The sequence below is a fragment of the Sparus aurata genome, chromosome 9 (genome assembly GCF_900880675.1).
Source record: "Sparus aurata chromosome 9, fSpaAur1.1, whole genome shotgun sequence".
In the NCBI taxonomy this organism is placed as follows: Eukaryota; Metazoa; Chordata; class Actinopteri; order Spariformes; family Sparidae; genus Sparus; species Sparus aurata.
The window spans coordinates 21230297-21246855 of record NC_044195.1 but is presented as its reverse complement, the minus strand read 5'-3'; the positions used below and the strand labels follow the sequence as shown (position 1 = coordinate 21246855).

Sequence of the window (16559 nt, the reverse complement as noted above, 5' to 3'; positions counted from 1 at the left end):
CCCCAATCACTCAGCTCACTCACTAAAGGAAAATATTTTGGCTGTCAGTCAAATTACAAACACAACTGACAGGGTTTGGGCATTATTCAGCATCTGCATAATACAAATAAGTGCCGTTTGAACAGTTAATTAAAGGATAGGTTCATCCAAAAAGGAAGATTCAACCTCTACCCCCATTCTGATGCCAAGTCAGGTAAAAGTTTCATAGACAACAAAACGTTTATGGAGCTTCACAGCAAAACAGCATTGCAGCATTCTGAACAACTGAAGTACCTGCAGATTTATTTCAAAACAGTTTTCAAACAACTGAAAAAGAAAACAGACTGGCTTCATAAAGCTTGCCCAGCATAATCCAAGTCTCTAGAAGCCCTGAGATCCCAAATTGATGTGAAAAGAAGTTATTTACACCCTCGACCAGTGGTTGAACTCATGCACCCACTTCAGCAACCAAATTTTTTACTTCAAAAGGTGTAAATAACATCTTTTCAAAGCATTTTGGTCTCCCAGGGCTTAGGTTGTTTGTTTTTTTTCCTTCTCTTTTACATTTTACCCAAGCCAAAATCTACTTCATGAATGCTGTGAATCTCAAGAAACCTTTTGTGGACTATGAAACTTCACCTGACTTTCAATCGGCATTGTGATTGAATTTTCATTTTTGGGTGACTTATCCTTTAAGGAGGTGCTGGTAAGAGGAGGTGTGATATCAGGCTGCCACTAACAACTATAAACAAGGGGAGGTTGTCAAATTATAAACTTTGTTTGGCAATCAAGTGTGATTTAAGTATCACCAGCTCAAGTGTCCTTATCTGATCATATTCATCATGCTTACCAAACTTAAAGACACAGCCAACTGTCAAATTTACCTTTTATTTTACAGCCTTTTTTTTTACTTTTATATTTTATATTTATATTTAATTTTTTAACCCTTCAAGGAAATAGAGCCCACATCCCTTTCTTATTTCACAATTAAAACCTCTCACTATCCTCTTCCCAAACGATTTCAGCCCCAGTTGGTTAACCAAAAAACACATTGTATACAATAATTTTATGTAGTATTGACTTTGTTCTGTTCACATTTGTCTTATGAATCTTGTTCTCATTTGCAGCACCAAAGAAACTGAGCAGAGAGTCGATTTGATGATGGACAAAAGTGGTGTTGTTGATGTCTTGCAGCAACTGGGTCATCTGCTGCAAGAGGAAAGAAACCTCTCTGAACAACTGAAGGATGACATGTCTGTGGACAGGTAATGTGCTGTGCTACGTGCATAAAGAGACTGAAAGACTTTGACTAAATCAAAGTTGATTATCTTTTCTGAAATCCTAGGACCGGTTTGCAGGAAAGGAGTGAGTGCGTCACAAACAAGGTGAGAAGCCTCACTGCCGAAATCCTGGAGGTGAAAAAGAGTCTGGCAGAGGCAAAGACTCGTAATACGGTAGGTAAAGGACACGTGCTACGTGCTGGTAAACTTATTATTTAATCACAATAGTTTCTAATACTCATATCTTTCTTTGCCAACAGCCTAAGCTTTGATCCACCCACCAACCAGCAAATCAAAGAGAAATCAGAGCAAACCCAAGTGAATCAATATTTAATTTTGTTCAGTAGATTACAGGCACATTTGTTTTTATCTCAGACTGTATTTGATATGTATAATCAATAGTGAATATATATTTTGTTTCACTCAATAAAGTGTTTGATTTGATCTTGTCCTAGAAGCACTTCTCTCCGCAGGAATAGCTCTTGACAATTCACCAATTTACAAAGTTTCATAGTACGTACTTGAGTATGTATATTTTTAAATTTTGTTCATGCAACAATATTTGTAACAGATTTCAGAGAAAGATATTGTACTTTCTTTTAAACTTCGTTATGTGATATCTTAGACGTACATTATTCCTTGTTGCTTCAGTATTAATGAATAAGGTCAGTCAGAGTATGTTTGTTTGAAAGGTCTGACTGTAGGGAATGTGTACAGACTTTATCAGTATAATGTGTTTAATATAAAGAAGACCAATGTAGTCAGAATAAAAACCAAGTGGTTGTGTGAACTACTACAATGATGAACAAACAAAATTTGGTTTGTATATACATTTTTTTTTTTTTTGTATATTTTGGGCAGTTAATATGGCAGATTTCACTGAGAATTGCAGAATTGCAAACTTTTTTTCATGAGTTGAGAGGTTCTTTCACAGTGACAAAGCAGAAAACTCCCCTTTTATTTCAGACACATCAAATAAACAGATTTTTTTATTATTATAATAGGTTGATAAATAAAACCACCATACAGACTTGTGTATATCACTCAAATAGTAATATCTCTAAAAAACTGACTTCATGTATTTCAGTCACACATAATATTTCCATCTTTTCAAGTATTATACATAAAAGTAATGCATATGTAATGCATTACTTTTAACGGCCTATAATAGTTGAAAATTAATGCTTAGTTATTTAATTTATTCACATCGACTCCACATGATAGCAATACTCGATATGAAGTATAATGATGTACTTCATGTAAAGCTTATGTAAGAGAATTAGATGGAAATTTGATGTGCACTTAAAATACGTAAAGTCTGTGTTTGAGGGAAGTTATTTGCAAGTGTGTGTAAGGCAATCATTCATTGATGCCCCAAGGGGATTGGGAAGAATCTATGTATATATACACACGCCTATATACAGTGTAAATATAAAGGAAACATGTAGAAACGTAACATATGTACAAGATAATGTAAAATTGGAAATAGGTTCATACACAAGGGACATATTCAGATGGGAATGTTGAGGAGACCAAAATAAATCATGTTACACTTATGGTAATGAGTGTTCAAGTTCAAGAAAAACATCTGGAAACTATTTTATTAGCTTTTGCTCATCAAAAATTCAGTATGTACTTTGGATTCTCAAGTGGTTTATTCGCATGTGTTGCTTAAAGGTGCACTATGTAGCTCTGGACAGAAAGATCTTCATTGATTAATTTTAGTATGTTTTTCTTTTTTTCGTTTCTGTGAATACAACGACAACAACAAAACGATTCATACTGTTTTACTCTGTAGCTAGAGGTGGCAGGGTCCACCAAATGTAAACAAACACCATATTTCATTTTCCTCTGACGAACAGATTGTATATTCAGTCATGGAAAGAAAAAAATAACATGTCAATATTGTAAATATCAAAATTCTGAGTTTTCATTTCTTTACCAAAAACTAGATGGCGCGATAGATAGATAGATAGATAGATAGATAGTAGTTTAAAGGTCACATACAAAACACATAAGCATAATGAAAGAGTATAAAAAAGAAAATGTAAACAAGAATTTAGTGACAGAAACACTGAAAGCGATGTCATAGTGATAGTCTAGCCACCAAAACTATTGACTGTCATGTTACAGTATGTGCATACTGAGGTAGTTTGACTGTACAGAGGTTCAACAGTGCCTGTTTTACCGATTAAAGTGATTACAGCTTTAAAAAGAATTGTTCAGATGATATGAATGAAAACCCAAACGTGGGGACTTAATACTTCACAGTCAGTCCGTCATGTTTCCAGTGAAAAAGGCAGAACTTTTCTGTTTTTACAGTCATCCTTGAGGCAGTAAAACGTGTTTAACATGTGCTTCGTGAACATTCAGGTGTCGGTCTGTGAACGCCTCCTTATCAAGCTATATTGACGCTCGCGGGCTTCCGTAGTTAACTCCCGGAAGAAGCTCACATGAACATAACGTTAGCGCTGCCTTCAGAGTGAGAGACAGCCCCTTAAGGTAAGTTGTCCGCTATTTTTATACTGAGTAATTGTAACTTATTTGTTTTAAAACATTTAATTGCATAATGGAAAGGCCGGTCAGCATAGACTTTTATTGAAGATGATAGCTGCTGTTACTGTTGGCTACACGTGTCGTTCAAAGAGCAGGTTAACATATGGTTACATCAGCCAAGATAAAGCTAGCTTTTAAAAATAGAAGAAGTAGTTGGTAGGCTGTTGACAGCTCATGGCAGTGATGTTGCCAGAGAGAAGAGTGAGTAAGTGGTTAACGACAGACCAGTGTTGTTAATAATATTTGTTATGTCCCAACGAAACGTATCATTTTTGCAAAATGTGGAGAGGGTTTCTCTGTTTCTGATGTCTAAGCAGATCATGAGGTGGTGGTGGTGAAGAAGAAGAAGAAGAAGAGGAAGAGGAGGAAGAAAAGGAAGAAAAGAACACCAACAATGACAGCTTGTGCCGAGTACCGCTCCATCTTCGACTTGTGCCCGCATGATGAAGCTCTCACTGGGCTGAGGGAGGTGAACCCCGTCCTGAGGCAGGCTGCTAACACTGACCCAGCCCCGGAAGGTATGTATGAAGCTGTAGTTCCTGTAGTGAAGAAGGTACCCTGTACATTTCAATCTATTTGAAAACCATGTATGTCCTTTCACACAGAGTTGGAAGATGACAGGCAGAGGGAGTCCAGCCTGGTTCGAGAGGTGTCAGACAAGATGGTGTGCTCAGCCTGCAGATGCACCTTTAATAACCGTGAGGAGCAGGTAAACAAAGATCTGTGGGGTGTTTTTTGTACAATCAGCATGCGTCGTCATTGGAGTACAGCACGTTTTGTCTTTCAATCCCAGATGGAGCACTACAAGCTCGACTGGCACCGCTTCAACTTGAGACAGAAGATGTTGGGGATGCCGCCGGTGACAGCTGAAGAGTTTGAGAGGAAGACTGGAGCTGGTGAGGAAAACCACCGGAGTCCTGCACACATCTGTCAGGGACTTGAACAGTTGATTGATTTTCAGTTGCTGATCTACAGGAGACATGTCGAGCATCTCGGGCTCGGAGTCCGATTCAGAGGAAGAAGACTTGGATAGTGACAGTGGAGGAGGAAGAAGCAGCAACGTTAATGGCACAGATAACGAGAGCTCCACTGAGAGCAGTTCAATCACGGGCCGGCCGTTGAGCAGGATCATTTTCCAGAACTCAGCAGGACAGTATCTGTCAGTCTACCGCTGCATTCTGCAGGGCAAGGTGAGGCTCAGCAGCAGGTACAATGCAGAACAGTGTGTGATCTGTATAAGTTTTTATCCTAATGTCATGTTCTGTTCCCTTTTTAAAGCTTCAGTCAGACAACGAGCAGGATGTAGGATCCTCCCTGAAGGCCATAAGTAAGAATACCGTGTGGATCGTTCTCATGACAGGTGGAGGCCACTTTGCTGGTGCTGTTTTCCAAGGGTAGGTAGACAGGGTTTTTTTTTGTTTTCAGCACCTCAGATTACATCTCATGGTTGTAATTGTGAGTGTGAAAGCACAGCCAGCCCAACACATCATATATCTTTTTGCAGGAAAGAAGTCCTTCAGCACAAGACGTTCCACAGGTACACAGTGCGGGCGAAGCGAGGCACCGCTCAAGGACTGAAAGATTCACAGAACCGAAGTCACGCACCCAAATCTGCAGGAGCTGCCCTGAGGCGACACAATGAGGCGGCGCTCGTAAAGGTAAGATAATCTTTCATTTAACAACACTGTCTGTACTTTGTTTCTTTTACATTGACAGCCATGAGGTTTGCTGTTTTATTCACAGACGAGAAAACAAGTCAAGCTAACCCCAACAATATTTTCTGCCAAATGGCATTCAGACTTTCTCGTTTTATTTTAAAACGTTTGAATCTGTGATGTAGTTAAAGACCCTCGGGCAGTGGACAGAGTTTTTGCTTTCAGGCCCTGAGGCTCAAGAATGACGTGCCCAAGATAATAAGGCCATCTGAGTCAGTGTCATCTTTCAACTCTCGTCTAGAAATGTGTTTTTCTCAAAGCGCATACCCTAATTTTATTTGAGCTTCCTACTTATGTTATTGGTTTTCTTTTTTAATTTTAAATTTGAATTTTTAATGTTGTCCTTCAGGTCCTTCTTTTGGTATTTGTTGTTTTATTAATTTCTCTCTGTAATTTGTACTCAGATTTGAATAGTGCCTCTAATTAAGTTTACTTAAGTTAAAGGTATTAATACTCATTTCAGATTGGCTAATTATTGAACTATAGTGGGGAGTGCCTATGCATCTATAGAGTCAAGGGGCTGCTTAATCCCAAAGGTAAATATGAGGGTGCTTTTGCATATTGTCAGAAGACAACCCCTAAAAATGGACTGCAACCACTTTCTAGCTAAGGACACACTGTCATGAAACGCTTGCATATCCTTTTGCAGGACATTCAGGATCTCCTAGTAAGCTGGGCCGAACATGTGCAGGAGGCCTCTGCCATATTCGTACGAGCTCCCAGCTACAACAAAACCATCTTTTTTGGCGGTCGTGCAGCTCCGCTCGACAAAAAAGACTCCAGGATCCGCACACTCCCCTTTGCCACACGCAGGGCGACCTTTCGAGAGATACAGCGGGTACATGAGGTGCTTTCCACCGTCCATGTTTATGGTAAGCTGAATTATATCCTTGGAGTAATGACATGTTATCTGCTTGTAGCCGTCTGGGCAGGGTATAATCAACACTGTGTGCAAAATATCTTGATTTAGGGAAAGACACAGACATGTCTGCTGTCTTCAGTCCATCTAAGAAGGCCTGGAAGAAAGCTGTCAAACCCACAGCTCAAATAAATACAGATCAGGAAAAAGGTAAGCTTACCCAGTTATCATCTACCCTGTGGGATTTATTGCTGTTTGATTTGCTGTGAAAAATGGTATGATAGTACACTTCCTTTATTTATTTTTTGGCATCTGCAGAAGAAATCCATGACAGCTCAGATAACGAAGAAGGTGTGGAGATCCAGCTGGAGATGGTGGAGATGACATTAGGAACTCTGGACCTCAGGGAGTCTGAAATCTGTCCCTCCCGGCACAGGAGGAGGAGGAGGAGGAAAAAGAAGGAGGAGGGCAAAATGCAAACTGAAGGTAGGTCTGTCCCAGTGTGTCACTGCACAGCTGGTTGCAGCCACATTATCGAAACCCAAGAAATGCGCATTTATCACCCATAGGTTCTGCAAGTTTTCTGCAATGTCATGTCCATGTGTGACAGAATTGAGTAACACGGAAGCAGACGATCAGGAAGAGGAGGTGCCAGAGGCTGCTGCAGCAGGAGACGGTCCTCAAGAGACACAATCAAAGAAGAGGAAACGGAAAGCACCAAGCAAGAAACAACTGGAAGGTGAGTAAATGCGTCTTTCTCTCGTTCACAATGTTGAACATCTAGTAAAAAAAACTCATCAGAAAACTAATTTATAGCCTTGTGTGTCTCTTTCAGATGACGTTGATGAGTCATGGGAGTATGGCCTGAGGGATGCCCTGTTTACAGCTTGTAAGGTTGGGGATGTGGATGCTCTGTGCACACTCCTCCAGCTACCTGGAGAAACAGCAGAGAGTCGAGAGCGGTTGGAGAACGACCCTTCCAATGCCCAAAGTCCCCTAACTCTCCTCAATAAGCCCATTGACTCTTCAGGGTTCACTCTGCTGCATGTGGCATCGGCAGCTGCACAAAAAGCAGTGGTCCGGCTGCTCCTGGACGCAGGAGGAGACCCAGCCTGCAGGTTTGGAAAATAGGCCAGTCAAGCGTATTAAAGTAGAACTGGAATGAACGCAGTAACCTTTGCCAAGACTTGAGCATTATTTCTGTAATATTCCATTACAGAGATAATAAAGGGAAGACCCCGTATATCGTCGCTCCGGACAAAGACACGAGAAATGTCTTTCGTAAATATATGGGTGAGAATCCTGACAAATACGACTACATCAAGGCGCAGGTAAGAGCGTGCAGTCGTACCTTTTCACATGTTTCCCATTAAACACAAGCAGAACATTTATATTTGTCTCCCTTTTTTTTTTTTTACACTTGCGTAACTCAAGGTCCCGGGGCCACTAACGGCAGAGATTGAATCCAAACAGTCGGAGAAAAAAAAGGCTCAGAAGGCGTTGAAAAAACAGCGAGAAAAAGAGCAGAAGGAGGAAAAGCGGAAACAGGAGCTAGAGGTGGAGGAAAAGAAGAGGTTTGCATCTCTGACAGACCGGGAAAAGGTGAGCTAAGGTGTCATTTAATCTTTGGTATTCAAGACCTTGAAACATTTGAAGATGTTAACCGCTTCTTGTTTTATATTTGAATAGAGAGCGCTGGCAGCAGAGAGAAGGTTAGCAGAGCAAGTGGCTGCATCGGGAGTCAGCATCTCTAATGTCAAGTAAGTAACCAGGATAGAGCGTGAACTTGAGCTTTCTATTGAAAGTCAGGTGAAGTTTGGTAGTCCACAAAACAGTAGATGGGGACTTGTTTCAAAATGTGAAAGGAAAGAACAAAAAGACATAAAATGGCTCCATTGCAGATTTTGTGAGGTGAAGACATGCTGTAAATATCTACTTAAAAATATCGACTAAAATTCAGTGTTGTTTTTGTCTCACTAGGAGATGCTGGCTGTGTGGAGAGTCTCTGCTTGGGAAGATCCCATTTCAGTATCTGGAGTATTCGTTCTGCAGCCCTCAATGCGTTCAAGCACATCGTAAAGCCAACACTCTTCCAGGCAAGACCTGAAGAACATTTTAGGCAGAAGGAAACTACCTCATTACAACTAAAAGTGTGAGTTTGTGCAGCCTTGTTAGGAGTCGAACATGGCTGCGTCCTGCCAACGTGTTTGATCGTTCCCCCTCTGGAGGAACAATAAAGCTTTATCTTGTTTTCAAGCCTACACATTCATTTAAAATATCATTAAATCATGGCAGATGACTGACGATGAAGTGGATGCTTACACATACACATCTACATATATTAAAACAATGTAATAAATGTATAATTTATTCACAACATCTGCAATTATGCAAATGGGGAACAAACCAAATGCAATAAAACACTGTAATACTGTTTGTATACCGTTGTCATTATTTCCACAGTGAAGGTTCAACCCTAACATGATTGGCTCACTAATTGACTGAAGCTGCTGAGTCAAAGGTTGAAGCAGGTGACATTTGATTGATGAGGAAATCAAACACTGAAATCTGAAGTGATGAAGAATTAAAGATGCCACGGATGTGATGCAGAACAGAGCATCTGGATTGTTCAGAGGACTACATCACTCTAATGATTTCTTGTACAGGGCTTCAAACAGGTACTGGGATGTAGTATTCAGAATATCGGACATTTTGTGCCACAAAACACTGTCATGACTTTCCAGCAGTGGCGCTGAGCTGATGCCGGTCCATGAAGAGAACCCGTTGGTGTGCTGGTGCCCCCTCCAGCTCCAGTACTGTGATGTAGTTGGGAAGGACGGTGCTGAGCAGGGGTCCGGGGACATAAAGAGTCTGTTGAGGGCCTCTGGCTGGCCAGTATCGTCCCAGATTGACACCATTAATCCAAACCTGGCCCTGATATTAAAAGACATCATGAGAAAGGATACAGGCATTATATCCCTGGAAACATGAGGAAAACCTACTGTACATAGGAAGTAATTTGCCCTGTAAATCAATCAAATTACCTTTGTCCATTCATTGAGTCTGAGAAATGTGTCCCAGGCCAGGCCATTGGGCTGTAAGGTCCCCATGTAGAAGACCGGTCCAAGTGAAGGTTCTTTCTCAGGGGCAGGGAAGTACTTCTGACTGTCCGAATGAGGCCATCCACCAGCGATGGCTCCGTCGATGTCCAGAGGGTAGATCTTCCAGTCAGTCAGGACGTCTTTACCCAGGATCAGGTGACTCAAGAGGCCCTGCAGCATACATGCTGTTTAGCAGCTAACACTGGTGCTGGTTTGTACATACGTTTAACTCACAGTAGTTATCCAAGAAGATTTTATTTTAATCTTTTTAAAGTTTTACGTTTGAAGTTAGCACCTCTAACAGACTGGTGAGGGTAACATGGCTTTATCAGTCTTTACATTCTGTTCTGTCCTGAGGCTCCAAGGCCCCCTTAATCGTACCTAGAGGAACATTTATGCGGTTATATAACAGTGTCAATTTAATACTGAGTCCTCTATATGACCTACATAAGAAAATTAAACCATCAGTTTGTATCATTATTATACTTAATGCCTGTCATCAGGTCGGATTACCACTTTTCCGAGTCGGTCATTAAGTTAAAAGTGTGAGGAGTCTCACAGCCGGAGGAAGGATGCTGCTCTGTGGTCTGGTGTCACGATGTCAAACTTAAACAGTCACCGTTTTTTTTTTTTTTTTGTCCAAAGAGGTGGCCCGAATCAACAATAAAAATGAAGGTTTGTTGTAGCAGCTTTAAACAATGATTTCAAATATGTAAACAGTGAAGTGGAACAGTGAATTTCTGTCACTGCAGTTCAGGAACAGCATAAATACTGCAGGGTACATGTATGTTTTTTTGAGTAATCTTTGTACGTAGTGCTTTTGTATATTGTGTAAAATAACCATTCCCAAATTTAAAAGTGGCATGGCCCATTTTTGAAATTGAAAATAAACGTCTGAGCCCCACTCAAACTTTTCATCACATCTCTGATCCTGTAACTGACGCGATGTAAGAAAGGTGCCAATGTTGTCCAAACGACAACTACAGGATTTGGCACGCACACATATGGATTGGTAGCTGACAAAGATAGGTGAGATTTGAATCATTCATTTAACTCAACTCCCTCTGTTTATTAGTTTTGATTACTTTTTTAGTGTCAGTGTCTGGAGTAAAACTGAAGTAATGCCCTCTTTGTGTTTCAATACTTTACGGTCATGTATGTATTGTTACTTTTCTTTAATGTGTGAGCCTACTTTAAGGCAAATGGGAGGATTATAACATCCAAACCTTTTCTGTTTACTTGGTTATAATAAGGTCAAACCAAAGAAAAAAGAGACCGAAAAGGGATGATCTAGTAGCTATTAGTTTTACACATACAGTATTGAGGTTTGTGGATCCCCAAACAATGGGACAGGGAAGACAGTAGCTAATGTTAAGGAAGTGATTGTGTGTGCAGAGAAAATGTAATTCACTCTCTGTGGGACTGGACTTTTGTTCTCTTGCCTTGTAGTCATTAATCTTGCTGCCAAAGTTCACCCTGCCCATGTTCTCCACGAGGACGTCCACAGTGTCCCCCTGCCGTCCGCTGATGTTCGTCACAAGCGCAGTGTCTCTCTCCAGCAGGCCCTGAAAAACCTGTCGACGCGCAAAGCCACGCTCTTAATTCTGTTTCTGAACAAAAAAGCAAGAACCTGAATTTCCACAGCCTGATTCATTACAAAAAAAAAAAAGCTTGCTTGATCTTAACCGGTGATGTTTTCCCTCCACCCGACCTAAAAACCGATTGGCTAGCAGACAACAAAAGTTCATTGTAAAAGCCTTACCCCATTGACGGACACATATGCACGGTCATGAACCCCATTCAGTGGAGAGATAAGTGGCGTGGGCTGCGAGAGGTCCCTGGGCAGCGTGGTCCGATACAGCATGTATCCATAGTACTGCACAACAATAGACATGACAGGTTGCAGACACAACAGTAGAAGTTCTCCACGTTTCAAGAGGTTTTACGGTCACTACAACACCAGTCCCCTCCGCAGACACCGTACCTGTTTCATCTCTTCAAACGTCAGAGGATACTGGGATTCCACCGGCCCGAGGGGGGAGAGCGTGTTCAACAAGCTGCTGACGTTACCAACCTGAAAAAAAGGTGTCCATCATTAGGATCAATCGCCACAACCGCTCAGGCTCATTGTCAGTAACTTTTCACTGTAATACCTTCTTCAGGTTCACAAAGCCGTACGCAAACTTGGGCGTCGGTGGTGGCATGGGTCCAGAGGGAATATCTCTAAACTGTGGAGAAACTGTGAATCATTAGTCATATCTTCCACATATGTGCATGCGGGGGCAATCAGGACATCGGCCTCAGCGGGGTGGCAGCTCAATCAATGGTACCTGCTTAATCACATCTCTGATGGCCACCAGCTTCTCCGTTGGGTCTCCTGCCTCAGACAGCGGGGCATCGTAATCATAGCTAGTCACCACCGAGCGGAACCTGGTGTCGTGATCGGCACCTGCGAAGAGACGAATCGCACCGCAAGCTGAGCCTTTATCACGGAACCGCATCGCAGCTGAGATGATTGAAAAAGGCACTGATAATAATAATCCATGACTTTACCGTTCCAGTAGCCAAAGTTGGTGCCTCCTTCGAACATGTACCTGACAGCAGAGAGGGGGGCAGACTGTATTACTTGTGTTCAGTACATAGCCTCTGTACTTTTTAACCCTCAACAGCAGGTTTATCTCAAACTAGTGATCGATGCAACCCAAAGAAAAGACTGGCGATATTTGATATTTTTCTTATTGTCGTCACATCTCACGAAAAGACAGAACCACCAACTAATTTCTCATGCAACAGTGTCCGACATGTCATATTCCTCTGAGCCATAGCTGTTCGCCGTCATCACAACTACTAAAAAACAAATCAATGAGCTGCACCGGTGCACCGAATGGTCCCACATCTCCGTCTTTATTGTATGTATGTGTTTATTTGACTCTCATCTGTTTACACTCTTTTAAAAGGTTTAATGGATTTTCCCTCGTCTTTGTTTGGATGAGCTCAATGAGACAAACCCCATTCAGTTTTATGATGATATGGCAATAAGGGACTGAATCTCTAATCTTGAAACTTCATCACAATGAACGCTGTCAATTCCGGGTACGCTGTTATTCTGACATTAATCTCTACAAACATACATCTGCATATTTACATCTGCATCCTGTTAGAGAGGCAAAAATGCAACGTCAGAACCCACGGGCGATTGTCTGACAATGAATAATCTTTTTGTTGGCTTTTTATTAAGTTCATCTCCAATCTTATGCAGATAAATATTTAGAGAGATTAGTCAAAATGTTGTCTCGACTTTAATCAGATGGTAAGAAATGAACATCGTATGGAAGAGTTATCAATTATGTGGATATTCCCTGGCTACACTCGAAGCCTGAATCATGAGCCTTTGCCCTCAGAAGTTAAATCAACATTAGACAATAACCGATGGGTTAGGAGATTTTGCAGCCGTGAATACTCACTCAAGCACCAAATGTGCCTTAATCTGCTCATGACAATAGTCCCCAACAAATGCACTTTATGTTTCAGTTTAAGTGAAGTTTGTTAAAAACTTGAGTGCCCATCTGTTTACTCATTTTTAAAGATTCACTTTGCCTGAAGGAATAAAATGTCACAGAAAGATCCACAGGCAGACTACGGAGGTAAGAAAGAAATTACTAACGAGTTAAGCTTGATGATATCTGTATCTTAATTTCTACCAATGTGACAGACCGATAAGATGACCTTGACTAAGTTGTTTTCTAATTTTGCCCTTTGAATGTGTACATCTTGATCTGCCAGTGGGCCATTACAATATAAGTAAACAAAATCATATGTTAATTCTACAAGAGAGACTTGAAGTCTGCGATTAAGTGGAAAAATATGTGCATATATTGATATGAGTTCAGCCTGCAAAAATCCAATATGCACTAGATACACTGCAAACATCCTTAGTAATAACACGTCCTTGATTTTGGTCTAGTCTTGGAATTTGTTAGACAATAAGAAAAAATACAGACAAATGCGTGAAGATGTGATGAGGATGTTTAGGGAGACATACATGTTGACGTTGGCCCCCATGCTTAGCATTTCTGCTAGCACTCTGCTGACCTTCTGTGCATCAACCACAGCGTGCTGATCCCCCCAGTGGTCCAACCAACCGGTGTAGAACTCCGAGTTCACCTGTAATATCATTTAAATGCATCACACACTCGGTTTGACGAGCCAGTAATTGCGTGTTAACATTTATGAATTAAGATGTAACCAACCAGGGGCCCTCTGGGCTCAAACCGTCTTTGCCGCTTGAAGGCTTCAGTCACGTTGTTGTCTGTATCAGAAAATAAATAGACACACTTTCCTTTAACTTCAGACAGTAGATGTAATGCCTCCTGTTAATCATTATCATATCACACTGACTTGTTCCAAAGTCTACCGTGGCGTATAATCCCTCCAGACTCCCGCAGGTCATCTCCCTGTCTGTGTTTCCATCCGTGGTGAACAGGACCGTGTCTTCACCCAGAAACAAGCGGAACAGAGTCCGCAGGTGACGCATGTAGTTGTAGTCACAAGCAAAGTAACTTCCATATTCGTTCTCTACCTGTAGAAGAAGATAATTCATTAAAACCAACATTAAAACCCTTGCTTAGAAGAAACGTGATTAATTTAATGCTCCACCTGGACAGTAATGATGTTGCCCCCGTTGACGTACAGCCACGGCTTTATTTTGGGGAGAAGAACAGCGAACCAGTTGCTGACTGCCTGCACATAATCTGGAGCAGAAGAACATAACTCAAAGAAATATAGTTATTTTCAAAAACAAGACAAAGACATGCACAGCAGCTGGACTTTATACCTGTGTCAGCTGAACGAAGTATGATGTTTGGTTTCTGAAGTAACCAGGCTGGCAATCCGCCCTGGGAAGGAAGAACACATTGTGGTTTTGAGAAAGTATCACCAAGAAATAATCTCTTCATCAAACACACAATGTCACCAACATGTTGTTGTCAGGAAGCAGTGGGAGATCATGTCTCTAATTTCTCAGTAAGATGACTGATAGACAGTACAGGTTATCTCATCATCAATTTCAGTCTTCTTCTCACATAATGGGAAACAGGAACACACGACAGCAACGAACTTGCCTTAATTCTGCTGAAAATTACACTCACTATAAATACTTCATCACATTAAAGCAGATGTAATTGTGACTGTGATTAACACATTCTACAGAAGGAGAACAAGCTGGGAACACAAGACAGTTTCATGTTTCTGAATGTGTCATCTGTTACACTTGGCATCTACAGGAGGGTCACAAAGTCTGAGATGAGTTAAAATACTTTTACTTTGCATTTGTTTTGTTTTTATTATTCCAAATAATAATATCAGCTTAATTGATTGAGTGAAAAGTTTAATCTTTCTATACCTCCCTTTTGCCTTTCTCTTGCTGGCATGGACTACACAAGTTTGTGCAAAACATCTTGCACAAAAACACAACTGGAGCTTTGTAAGAACTACTTGAAGACCAAAGAGTTATTGACACCTGACCTGAATCTTTATTAGAGGACAATATGGGGGAATTTGAAGCCTGAGAAAGCCAAGCACTCTGTGACACCACAAGAAGCTTTGGTAAACACTCAAATCACGCTGGGACAATATGAGTCATCAGGTTTCGTTACAACAACGAAGCCTACTTCTAATCAGATTTTCTCACCATTTCCCATTCTGCACAGATGTACGGTCCCGGGCGCAGGATGACTAGGAGACCCGTTTGGTTGGCCAGGTCCAGAAAATGCTCCAGATCTCGGTCCCCTGTGAAGTTGAAGACCCCCTGTACTGCTTCATGGAAGTTCCAGGGCACATACCTGTGATGTAATCAAGCAAAAACCAAAGACATGTTGAGAGGACTGTTAATACGTATGAAAGAAAGTGATGTGTTGGACTTACACTTGGATGGCATTGAGTCCGGCCATGTACATCTTCACAAGCCGGTCCTTCCAGTAGTACCGTGGGATTCTGGAGTAGTGAATGCTGCCTGAGATGTACTGAAAAGGCTTGGCATCTTTGAGGAAACAGTTGTGTTTGTAGTCTATAGAGAAGGATCTCCCTCCAGAGACCTGCAGGGGACATTTGCATTCAATTATTCTTCCCTTTACATCGAGTATGACATTCATTATCTGCCTGCAGGGGGGAAATCTTCTAGCATTAGATTGTAAACTGTCCATCTGTTGATTCAAAGAGAAGTTCCCATCAATAAAACCAAGATTACCAAAATAGGTGTTGGTCTAAACTTGTACAAAAAAAAAAAAGAAAAAAAAGTGACTTTCCAGGAAGTACAAACTTGTGATGGATCAGGTGACTTTTTCTATTAAAGTAGACTTTTGAATCTTTCTTACCAAGTTTCCAGTCAAACAGGCAAAGGTGACTGCAGTGAAGAGTAGAACAGCAGCAGCCATGTCCGCTGCCTTCCTGCGAGGACTGAGCCTAAAACTAGTTCATAACTCATTTATATTCTAATGTTATGTGTTCGTGTCGCCTTAAGCTCAGCATGTCTGTTGTTGACTGGCGGAGGAACATTATTCTCAGCGTCCTGTCCGCTTCTATAGCACGTCATGTGACTCTCATTGGGCGGCAGCAGGGTCCTAAACTCCGTCGCTTCAATCTCAGCCTCGTTCTTACTGCAGCGACTTTATTGACTTGTACGCAGGTGTGAATGAATGCCGATGTGTAGGGGTAGGCGGCGGGTGTCAAGGGGTATTTTAAAGAGAAGCTCAGTTAAAATTTGTTTAGTTCTCAACTTCCTGAGTCAGCTGTAACACCTGAACACTACGTAGCTGGCAAAATGAAATCTTGATAAACTGGTTGAAAAAGTCATGAATAATGCAAATGTTATCTAGTTACCTACTTGGTGCATCTTAATCATTGATTTAACTTTTAAAAGCAATACTCAAAATGGTAAGTGAATAGCCAAAATATGGTCGAAGTTGGTTAGCACTGTTGCCCCTCAGCAAGAAGGTCCAGGGTTCGAGGCCCTTTCTGTGTGCAGTTTGCATGTTTGCCCTGTGCCTGCATGGGTTTTCTCTGGGTACTCCAG

The 16559-nt window shown here is 41.3% G+C and overlaps 2 protein-coding genes across 3 annotated transcripts; one reads left to right on the top strand and one right to left on the bottom strand.

Moving 5' to 3' along the window:
- The first annotated feature begins 3628 nt into the window (after positions 1-3628).
- ankzf1 (ankyrin repeat and zinc finger peptidyl tRNA hydrolase 1) lies at positions 3629-8825 on the top strand. Of its 2 annotated transcripts, none has more exons than XM_030429043.1 (16): positions 3629-3761; positions 4133-4333; positions 4421-4524; positions 4609-4711; positions 4791-5005; positions 5094-5209; positions 5320-5473; positions 6180-6402; positions 6501-6599; positions 6708-6875; positions 7000-7128; positions 7225-7507; positions 7609-7720; positions 7824-7991; positions 8079-8149; positions 8370-8825. In XM_030429043.1, exons 2-16 carry the CDS (start codon positions 4210-4212, stop codon positions 8494-8496), a joined length of 2196 nt encoding a protein of 731 aa, XP_030284903.1. In that variant the 5' UTR covers positions 3629-3761; positions 4133-4209; the 3' UTR covers positions 8497-8825. The 2 variants fall into 2 exon arrangements, with proteins under 2 accessions (XP_030284903.1, XP_030284904.1); XM_030429044.1 differs by having other exon boundaries at positions 3697-3761; positions 4130-4333.
- glb1l (galactosidase, beta 1-like) lies at positions 8742-16049 on the bottom strand. The gene is made up of 16 exons (XM_030429045.1): positions 15862-16049; positions 15413-15582; positions 15180-15330; positions 14325-14385; positions 14147-14241; positions 13889-14069; positions 13741-13799; positions 13533-13654; positions 12044-12084; positions 11821-11939; positions 11644-11718; positions 11475-11564; positions 11253-11366; positions 10933-11064; positions 9434-9661; positions 8742-9323 (listed from the first exon to the last, which is right to left on the bottom strand). Exons 1-16 carry the CDS (start codon positions 15919-15921, stop codon positions 9120-9122), a joined length of 1902 nt encoding a protein of 633 aa, XP_030284905.1. The 5' UTR covers positions 15922-16049; the 3' UTR covers positions 8742-9119.
- Positions 16050-16559: the final 510 nt, after the last annotated feature.